General features: G+C 40.3%; 2 protein-coding genes across 7 annotated transcripts in view; both read right to left on the bottom strand.

Annotated features, from left to right (window-relative positions):
- GPR45 (G protein-coupled receptor 45) overlaps positions 1-883 on the bottom strand; it is an 18,264-nt gene extending 17,381 nt beyond the window's left edge. For 2 of the 6 annotated variants that reach the window (XM_042457203.1, XM_042457204.1), the window contains exon 1: positions 285-414. The gene's annotated coding sequence lies outside the window, so the exon portion shown is untranslated. The other 4 variants (XR_006102833.1, XM_042457201.1, XM_042457206.1 and 1 more) reach the window with 4 other exon arrangements.
- A 4,818-nt stretch (positions 884-5,701) lies between these two features.
- MRPS9 (mitochondrial ribosomal protein S9) overlaps positions 5,702-10,969 on the bottom strand; it is a 41,671-nt gene continuing 36,403 nt past the window's right edge. The window contains exons 9-11 of the mRNA XM_042457530.1: positions 9,994-10,102; positions 7,521-7,690; positions 5,702-5,885 (exon numbers count right to left, since the gene is read on the bottom strand). Of these exons, the coding sequence (XP_042313464.1) occupies positions 5,794-5,885; positions 7,521-7,690; positions 9,994-10,102 (371 nt within the window). The 3' untranslated portion in view covers positions 5,702-5,793. The remainder of the gene's footprint in view (positions 5,886-7,520; positions 7,691-9,993; positions 10,103-10,969) is intronic.

Genomic DNA, 10,969 nt, shown 5'->3' with positions numbered 1-10,969 from the left:
TTATAGCCCGCCTTTTCCCAAAGGAATCAAGGAGAAAAACCAGTAAAATACAATAAACATAAAAATATACATTTCAAAATAATCACAATCATAAAAAAAACCCAAGAGACTGTAAAATAACTTACAATATAGGCTAAAAAGGATAAGCTGAGAGAGAGAAAGAGCAGGGTTGCTTTGCACTGCCTTGCCTGATTAAGGAGTGGCAGAGTGCTTTCTTCCCCATCCTCCCCAGCCCCTCCAGCAGCAATGGGATCAGCAGCAGCAGTCCCTCCCCTGCCGCCTACCTGCCTTCGGCTGCAAGCAAACAAAGCCTCTCCTGCAGCAGCAGCAGCATCAGGGCACAGCCTTTCCCCTGCCATCTCTTCCCTTCCCTGCCTTCCTTCCAGGAGGCCTCTCTCCTCCAAGGCCCGGCCCTCTCTGCCAGACCAAGGGGAAGGGCGCCCCCTGCAGGACATCCAGAGCCATCGCTGCTCCCAAAGAGGCAGCAGCAGCTAGAGCCAGGGACCTTCTTCACCATGATGCCCCCCATCATCTTCATGGCCAAGAAGGATCCAGGGCATCCTGGGGTCTCTAGTTTAGGGAGGCACTAGAGGAGTGCTTGGTAAACCTTCTCATAAACAACAGCAGCAATACACAGAGGGATATTGCAGCACCTTTTGAGAGGAAGAGAAAGTGAGGCCTTGGTAGCAGGAGCTTTCTTAGACCTGAGCCTAAGTAGGCTCAAGTCTATAGGAAAGCTCAGGCTACCATCCTCTCTCTTTCATAGGCTTAAGTCCAAGAAAGCTCAGGCTACCAACCTCTCTCTTTCTAAGCTCAAGTCTAGGAAAGCTCCTGCTACCAACATCTCTCTTTTGTAGGCTCAAGTCTAAAAGACCTGATGCTGTCAACCTATCTCTTTCTAGACTCAAGTTTACAAAAAGCTCAGGCTACCAACTGCTCTCTCAAGTCCAAGAAAGTCCGTGCTACAAACTTTGGTCTTTCAGTTACATTTCAAAGGTGCTGCAAGATACTGATTTTCCAGACTAACACGGCTAGGTCTTTGAATAATAACAGTAACAGGGGACCTTCCAACGTACAGCAACCCTAAGGGGAACCCGTTGCAGGGTTTTCTGGGGCTGAGAGGGTGTGACTCGCCCAAGATCACCCAGTGGGTTTCCATGGCTAAATTCATTATTATTATTATTATTATTAACCTTTATTTATGAAGCGCTGTAAATTTACACAGCACTGTACATGCAATCTTTTTAGTTAGACGGTTCCCTGCCCTTAGGCTTACAATCTAAAAAGACATGACACAGAAGGAGAAGGGAGTGGTGATGGGAAAGGGTAAGAGGTCCAGCAACTCTTAACCACTTCTACTAGTCTACACAGCTACTGAAATTTTGAATTCTGGTGTAAAGTTATAGCAATATTTAAAATCATCTACTAAATGTAGTCCAGGCATGCTGGACGCTTCAGGTAGCCTATAATTATACTGGTAAATCTTGAGAATTGCAGCCTTTTCCTAAGGTACTTTTCTCCTGGGCCTGTACTGTACTTGTATTCTTACTACCTCTCCAAATGGAAGGGTATTTAAGGATTCAGCCTTTGCTGGATGGGTTTATACTCTCCCAGGAAGACAAAGGTTAGCAGATTGCCAGACTAAGACCTGAACCTGGATGCTTCCATTTTTGCAGTGTTCAGGAGTGCATTTGCACATTAGGTGTGCCCATTCCTTGCTACATCTGATTTGGCACAATGACATGCCTTAGTTAAGTCCTAAGTAACATCCTTAGATACATTCTTAGTTGCACAATGCAATGCACTATAAATAGGGCTGCCTTTGAAGGGTGTTCAAAAACTTCAAATGGCCCAAAGAACGACAGCCAGATGACGGCTTGATATAGGGGGCATGCTTCAAATAATCCCTCGTCGCAACAGCTCCACTGGCTGCCAGGCTGTTTCTGGGCTGGTTAAAGCACTATACGGCTGTGTTCCAAGCTACCTAAAGGATCCAATTTTCCCTTATAAGCCCACCCAAGCTCTAAGATCTCCAGAGAAGGTATTTATTTCTATCTCATCACTTTTATAGGCATGTTTGATGGGAATGAATGCAAGAGAGGACCTTTGGAACACCTTTCCTTAGGGAGGTTAAGAGGACTCTTTCTGTGCTGTCTTTTCAGTAGTAGGTGGAAAACGTATTCCATCAAGCCTTTTAGAACTGATTGTCTTAAAAGAAAAGGACTTTTGATGGTGCTTGTGGAAGAGCCAGCCAATCACGGCACTGGAAATGCTGTGAATAGGATGTGTGTGTATGTAAAAAAAGAAAGAATACAGAGCCAAGGCTTGTCTCCGATCAAAGGCACATAGAAAAAAGATACCAGAGACAGGTCAGTCAACCACAGGAAGAAATTAATAGGGTTTGGGGGAGCTGTGAATGATTAAATAGTTCAGGTATTAATGTGTGATCTACTTGTGTATTAATACATTTCTACTTATTGTTTTACAACTGCGTGCTGTTCCTGTTAAGTTCTGATAGAGCCTGGTCATACCACAGTGAACCCAATGGACAACGTATCCACTGGCTCTTAGAGCAGTGGTTCCCAACCTTCCTAATGCCGGGACCCTTTAATACAGTTCCTCATGTTGTGGTGACCCAAACCCATGAAATTATTTTCATTGCTACTTCATAACTGTAATTAAATAGGTGTTTTCCAATGGCCTTAGGCGACCCCCGTGAAAGGGTCATTTGACCCCCAAAGGGGTCCCGACCCACAGGTTGGGAAACACTGTCTTAGAGGGATCACCTTCAGGCCCAATTTAATGGTTGTAACTCCGTTTAGAATTAGTCTCAACTTTTGTATGTCCTTAACCATGTGTACTTTTATTGTAATTTTCTGTCTCTTGTAAGCCATCTGGAGTCCCAGCCTGAGAAAAAGGAAGGTATAAAGTGATGGATGGGTGGCTTGGTAACTATATCAGTGCACCCTTGCAAGAGGATAACTGACTACCCATAGCTAACCATGCAGTGGTTCTTCTTGCATCTGCTTCATAGTACCACTTATATGGAACTTACAGTGGTACATATGATTGCACAGAATTGTATGCAAGAGGGCTAGTTTGTTTTCAACTACTTTCTACTCTACTTTCGAGTCTTCCTACTTTAGCTGCTTCGAGTCTCTATGTTGGGAGAAAGGCAGGACGTAAGAAAAGAAAGAAAGAATACTTCACAAAGAAGCAGTGTGCATAGGAAAACTGGTCAGTGCATTTAATCCTATTTGCTTTACTATTTAGCATTGTTGTTGTGCCCTTCAAGTAATTTCCTACCCCAAGGAGACCTATCATGGGGTTTTCTTGGCAAAATTTATCCAGAGGTTAACTACTGCCTGCCCCTGAGGCTGAGAGAGTGTGATTTGCCCAAGGTCACCCAATGGGTTTCATGGCTGAGTGAGTAATCGAACCCTGGTCTCCAGAGTCACAGTCCAAAGCTCAAACCACTACTATAGAAAATACGTGATGAAACATTATTACATAAAAATATAATTACATACTGATTTCACCCTGTCATTTTACCGCTCAGCATACTCCCACTCTAGCTTCAGCGGGCCTTTGATATTAATGTCTTTCTCAGACACCCAACCCCCATAATAATAGTTGGAGCTAGCAATTAAGATAGTCATAGATGATTAATTTTATGTTAATTGAATAACTATATATGAATACTTCTGAAGAAAAAAAACACCTTCTTTTGTATTAGACAATGCACAAAGGTGTTGAAGCAGGCTTTGATTCTCTTAAGATGTCACCAACTCATTTTTATAACAATAGTGAAAAAAAATCACTTCTGTGCTCAATTGGGGAATATTTTTAACTGATCAAAAAGCTAATTGATCTGCTTATTATTACACCTAATAATGTTCAAGAAACTAAGTATTTTCCAACCCTATTTAAACATGCTGTAGTGGTTTGAGTGTTGGACTAGGACTCTGGAACCCAGGGCTCAAATCCCTGCTCAGCCACAGAAATCCATTTGGTGATCTTGGGCATGACACATACTCTCAGCCCCAGAGGAAGGCAATGGCAAATCTTCTCAGAACAAATCTTGCCAAGAAAACCCCATGCCTTAGGATTGCCATAAGTGAGCCCACAAATTAAACAAAAATTGCATAAATGGCATAAATAGATGTAAAATAGCCTGTGATATAAATATAATGAAGTCCATTATATAAATATTTTCATTAAAGATTTGACACAACTATTCCATTATTTCCTTAATCTTTCCTTCGAGTAGCCTATTCATGCTGATTAACAGCAGTAAATAACCCCATCTTGTGGTTAAGAGAGGTACTAACAGCTAGCAATACTTCAAAAGGTATTTAGAAGTTTCACAATTTTTCTCTGTGTGTAGTTAAAACCTGAAAATGTTATACTTGGGAGAAGAGCAACAGAATTATTCCACTACATAAAATATCAAGGCCTAAATATCTAGCTGGTTCCCAACTAGAACAGAACAAATGAAACAGCAGGATTTAGATAGATGTTAGATAAATTACTGCCATTCAGGAATCGATTCAGTGTCTACTCTACTTGGGACTAGCAATTGGAAACCATCCCCTATGAGGAATGACTCAGGGAGCTGGGGATGTTTAGTCTGGAGAAGAGAAGGTTAAGAGGTGGTATGATAGCCCTGTTTAAATATTTGAAAGGATGTCATATTGAGGGAGCAAGCTTGTTTTCTGCTGCTCCAGAGACTAGAACACGGAACAATAGATGCAAGCTACAGAAAAAGAGATTCCACCTCAACATTAGAAGGAACTTCCTGACCAACAGAGTGTGGTGGAGTTTCCCTCCTTGGAAGTCTTTAAAACAGGGGCTGGATGGCCATCTGTTGGGTATACTTTGATTGAGAGTTCCTGCATGGCAGGGGGTTGGACTGATGGCCCTTGCAGTCTCTTCCAACTCTACGATTCTATAATTCTATGGCCAGATATACTACTATGGCCTGATTCATGAAGGACATGGACTAGAATCATGAACAATAGTACAAATGTAGCAATGAGAAGTCATTACCCTGTTCTGTCCTGAGGGTTAATGTCAGTTTATTGGTACAGTGCTAGAAAACAAATTATTTTCATTATTTAAAAGGTTGCATAAGAATTTTATGTACAAATAGGTATATTCACTGCCCTGCTTTTTCATATGGAATACTCAATAAAATTGAAGCTTTTTGCATAACAGATAGAGTAGAGCCCCATTTCTTAAAACCTGTTAGAGACCAAGTGCCCAAATTCAAAGGTGTTTCCACATCGAGTATTACCCAGTGCTGGGGGAAGACTTCCAGGGGGGACCGGGACCTCCAGGGGTGGGACTTCAGGAGACAGGACTTCCCTGGACACAGCTAAAGGCCCAGGATGGTGGTTGGGGGGGGGGGGGAGGAACAGACATGCACCTGTTCCTCCTCTCTCCCCGCCCACCTCTCTCTCTGTGTGCCCTCAGAAATGGCTCTGTGTGCCATAGGTTTGCCACAATGATCCTAAATGCTGTCAGGCTGCCTCTCTATCCTGTCTTGAGTTTATTGGAGTAAATTCTAACCATCCGCTTGGTAGGAAGGAACACTGCTGTCAGCTGGTTTGTTACCTCCAATAGATTAAGTAGACACAGTGCATTCCAGTTGTTCCACTTGAGGATTAATGTTTTGTACAATGAAGAACCACAATGGAAAGAAGGTGAAATACACTTTAGTTACAAATATATATACACACACATATAAAATATTTTGTAAGAACAGCAATGTGTGTTCCTTCATCCTCTGATTCAGCGCTTCTTCCATGTGAACTTTCTGCGGGCTCCCTCCTGGCCAGGCTTTTTTCTTTCTTTCACACGAGGATCAGCTGTCAGGAGACCAGCTGCAAAGGTAAGAAGAAGAGTTTGATGCAGTTCAGTTACAGAAATTTCAGGGCTACTCAGAATGGTGGAGTCTGGGGGTGAAAGGGGGAAACTCACGTTGAGGCCCTCAGCAATTTAGTGGAGTATCAGAAACGTAACCATTTTTCTAAGATTTAAACTTCAGTCTGTAAATTCTACATAGGTTTGTTGTGCTGTCTTTTGGGGGTGGGGTAGCAGTTGAATACAGCACATTAAAAAAAAACCCTCTATACTTATTACCATATTGAACAACAGAAGTTGTTGCTTCCTGAATGTAGGCAGAGGTAGTACAAGTAAGCAGGTGCTTCCCATAACTATCTTTAGGAGTATTAGTTTGAAATGTAAAATTTACTTTGTTCATACACTTTGTGCTTTTGTAGTGTTCTTCCTAGTTCCCCCAAAATAGTTTTCACTCCTTTGATTTTCTGTCACAAAGCAAAGCTTAGAATTTCGCAGAACTGGGTTGGAAGAATATTGGAAAGCCATAATTCTCTTCCACAAAATCAGGACTAAAGTATATGCGGCTTGATTGGGAGGATTATCAACACCCCCCTCCCCCCCACACACACTTTGACATTTAACATTGTTTTATTGCATATTTCAGTTATATTATCATCATCTTCATCCTCATCAAATCAGCACATAGACAGAAATCAGAAATTATTCTGAATCAAGACATTAATTAAAATTCACCTAACTTCCCCAGGCCTGCCATATGACTTCAAGAATTGGCAGACAGGCAAACCCAACCAAAAATGAAGAGGTGGGATTTCCCCTAGTACTGTAAATACAGTAAATGTTTGCAGGAATGGGGAGGGACAGTTCTGTTAGGTGAGTATCTGCCACGGGCCACAGCAGGAATGGAAAACAAGGCAGCTTTTTTGCTTAAAGTTTACACTGCACTCACCAAGGCACCTCTTCCTGATGGGTTTGCCCATTAACAATTTATGTTTGGACACATTGGCTCTAGTATTCTAATCTGGGTTGCAAGTTCAGAATGCAAAAAACAACCTTGTTCCCCCAGCCCCAGCAAAAAAAAAACAGCCTGCACCTGTTGGAGGACAAGAAGAAAGGAAGGTATCAAGCTTTCACTTTTGCAGCAGGAATCTTCTATTTTGTAGGCAAGGAGAGGTAGAAAGAGAGACTTGTGGAAGGGAAGCCCAGTGTTACACTTTTACCTCTTCCACCTCCTTAATAGAGGGAAGGGTCAGATAGGAGACAGCTTGACCCCGGATTGAGGCTAGGCTAAGCACACACAAAAGCTGCACTCACACTTGGCTAGTCCTTGGACTATGGGTAAGTTTGGCTTCCCTTCTGGCCACACTGTGCAATGAGGGAGGAACCTGGGATATGCTGCTTCAACCAGCCCAGCCCTTTGGGACATTTTATAGAACCTTTAATGCTTAATTTTCCTGGTTTTATGAGACAAATAGCAAGCACAGAATCAACTTTTTCTTGTCCATATGTATTTTACACAACAGTTACTTCCATATTTTTATAACACGAAATAAGATAATTTTCCATGACACACCTTTTAATGCAACATATAGGAAACTCTGTATATTAGGTAAATCATGTAACTAATGTCAAATCATTCTTTCACTTTATACTTATACCTTGTCTCATGGATTCAACTTCATTTTCCGTGATAAAACTACATAATGCTCTTGAAGAAGCTAAGCGGATTGCACCAGCCTGTGCTGCCCTTCCTCCTCCAGAAACAGAGCAGATCATGTCATGTTTCTCCAGTCGATCAAGAAACTGGAATGGGAACATCAGCTGTTCTCTGAAAATGATTACACTTGTATAAATATACATAAGACAGTTAAGAGTAGGCAGTAGTATGCTAGCAGCCAACACCTAGGACCCTCTATAGGCTACACAAGCTTCCCAAATTGAAACCAGAAGTGAATGAAGTTTGGTTTGCAACCCTCCTTGTTTTGGTGAAAGAAAGATACAGGTATGCTTGTATCTGTGCACCATTTCAAAAGAGAACTGCTGGCCCTTGGGGCTTCCAAGAGTGACTATGGTCCTCTCTTTCCCCAGTATCCAGTGCATTTTTCTCTCACAGGAGCATAGTCTGGGATCCAAGAGGGACAGCCTGCTTACTTAAATATTCCCATTCCTGTAAAAAGCCATGATAAAATTTCTTTAAAATTAAATTTTTCCTGAGATACTGAAATCTGTTTGGGAAAAAAACCCTGCAAAGAGTAAATCCAGTCCACATTTCTACTTGTTATAGCTAACAGTAAAATAAACTAGATCAGATAATCTTTCCATGCAGATGTAATACTTTGATAGTATACAAAATGTTTTGAAAGGGGAACAAAAATCTAGAAAGACACCTGCAGGTGGGGAATTTCACAAAGTGACAAAACTCAGTTCTAAGTTCATTTCTATTCCAATATAGAAATGAAGACTCCTAAAGCAAAACTAAGACAGGCTCATTTGCAAAGCGCAAATGATTCAAATGAAAAAAGCAGCAAGATTCTGAGAAACAGCATAATTTATTTCTTGCAAAAAAGATTCAGCCTATGTATTACATTGTTGTGAGATCCTTGACTACAATTCTTCCCTCCCTCCCCCCTTTTTTCTTTTCTTTTCATTTTTAGATAGCCATTGCAGGGATATTATCAAGCTTCTATGGGAAACACTTGGCTTGGTGCAGTGCAACTTTACAGACCTGCCACAAGCAAAAGCCATCACTACATCTCTGTATATTAAATACTGGATTCAAACCAAGAAAGGTGCTGCATTCCCATCAGTAAAGCTTGTACATAAATGGCACCTATCAGATCTCACAATTCCCATTTTGTGTCAAAGATTAATTAATGTTAATAAATACTAAGAATTAATTTGCATAAACTTCCTTTTCACACAGTAGATGGGTCATATTACAATCACTTAATAGAACAACCCATGTTTGTGAAAAAAGAAAGTTGACTGGTTTGCACAAGAGTTTCAGAACAGTACAGAAGTCTGGTCTGTATCATTTGAAAAGACCAAGACCTAAGTGGTCTTCCTATATACCTTTCACAGCAAATTTAAAAAGTGATGGAAACAAATCATTTACCTAAGAAGCTTCACCCTTCAACAAGAGTACAGTTCATCTACTCTGATCTGGTGCTTCATGATGGGGAAGTAGAGAGCTGTATCTCAACAAGTCTAGGGAAGCACCAGCATGGGCAAGACTGGTCAACAGTGGTTCAGGGCTCTTTTGTTGTTGTTGTTGTTGTATTGTAAATGGTAAAGTATGACACCCTGCATGCTTTTTAATTGTTCCATTAGCAAGATATACAGTGACAACCTTGATTATTTTTCATTTTAAAATAAAGAACTAACAATAAGAGGGCGGAAGAAGGAAAAGGAAAGGTAGGAAGAAAGAAATCTAAGTGTAAAGAAGGTATGAGTAAGTGAAGAAAGGGTATGAGAAGGGTTGTGAAAGGAAAGGAGATTTAGAAGAAAGAAAGGTAAGGAATGAGAATGGGAATGATGAGAACAAGATTGAGAAGATTAAGGAAGAAGTAGGAGGGATGGAGAATGAATCAGAAAGAGTAGGAAGAGTAAGAAAGTGTAATGGAGGGAGGAGGATAGGACTGGAAAGAAATTGAAAGGGAGATGAATGAAAGTATGAAAGAAAATAAGTAGAAAGGGGACGGGGGAGGATATTATTATGATTATGAATAGGTCATTTGGATTTATTTAGAGGTTAAATATGTGTATTAAAATAAAACAGAAAGGTTGGGGTTTATGGAAAGTAGGAGGAGGAGAGATGAGGGAGGATTTATTGATAATACTGTTATAATTAGTTGGAAATAGGATAATTAATATGAGTGTATGTAATTAATAAGTAGGGTCCTTATTTTTAAGATGGAAGTGTTATGTCTAAATGATGGGGTTGATGGTAGTTTGTAATATTTGTTGTGTTATTATTTGTTTTAATAATAAAATTTAATTATTAATTAGAAAGAAAAAAAACCTAACAAGACTAAGAAAATCACCACAGTGTTGATTCTACAACTCACCCACCTAATTTAAAGAATTACCCCAGACTGAAAATATAAGTACATCTTTGCTTGGTGTACTCACCTGTCCTGCAGTACTGGAAAGTAAAGTATATAATTATCTCCATTTATTGTAATTTTCCCACTTCCATTGTCATAAACAGTAACAGTTGCTGTTGCAGTCTTTCTCCGGCCTTGGAAAACACATAATTGTGTGTGTGTGTATATATTTATATATATATATATCTCATTAATGTTTCAAACAACATACACAGCATGTTAATGACAAGAAAATCCCAACAAGGATTAAACGCATAGTGCTTTTCCCATTAAGACAATTTTATTCAAACATCAAGCAAGGTCCTGTAGTGATCAACTACAGTGCCACCATGAATGAAAAGGCTGAGGCCAAGGTTGAGATGGCTTCTGCTTTGCAAGAAGCACTTCTTGATTTGCAGACTATGATATAAAAATGCCTATTATCACTATCATGAATCCCAAGACTGAGATTCTAAATTTGTTCCTGGCTGGGAAAGACTCAGGTTGCCAGCCTTGTGACCCTCCCCTATGATAAAGACTTCCCTTTTTTCCCCTAGTAAGTAAAACCATGAAAATGATGGGTTTTTTTTTTCCAGCCAACAGACAGGAATTCTTGGTATTGACCACTGAGTGAGTTCTGATACTTCCTGTTTAGCTGAGGTTGCTAAAATGTTGCCAAGGAAACCCTAAGTGGCATGGCTGAGTCCTGATATTAGCATTGTAACAAAGCAAAGAGACTAACCTCTTTATATAACAAAGGGTTTCAACATAATCTCTTCCTGTCCCTGCAAGCAGCAGTTATAAAAATTCTAAACAGATTTGAATAAATTATCAAAAAGGGATAAACAATAAGAACAAAAACATGGCTCATCTTAAGAAAAAAAACAGTATCGTACAAGAGAAATTATGTGCCGTCGCTATAAATATTCCCCTTCTTCCCCAGCAGAGGGAAGCATACTCTGAGAATTCAACATGGCAGCCAGCATCATCTGTGACAGAAACTGTTTTTTGACAGAAGATGA

The sequence above is a fragment of the Sceloporus undulatus genome, chromosome 3, assembly GCF_019175285.1.
Source record: "Sceloporus undulatus isolate JIND9_A2432 ecotype Alabama chromosome 3, SceUnd_v1.1, whole genome shotgun sequence".
In the NCBI taxonomy this organism is placed as follows: Eukaryota; Metazoa; Chordata; class Lepidosauria; order Squamata; family Phrynosomatidae; genus Sceloporus; species Sceloporus undulatus.
The sequence above is the reverse complement of the archived record's forward strand: the minus strand, read 5'-3'. Positions and strand labels throughout refer to the sequence as shown.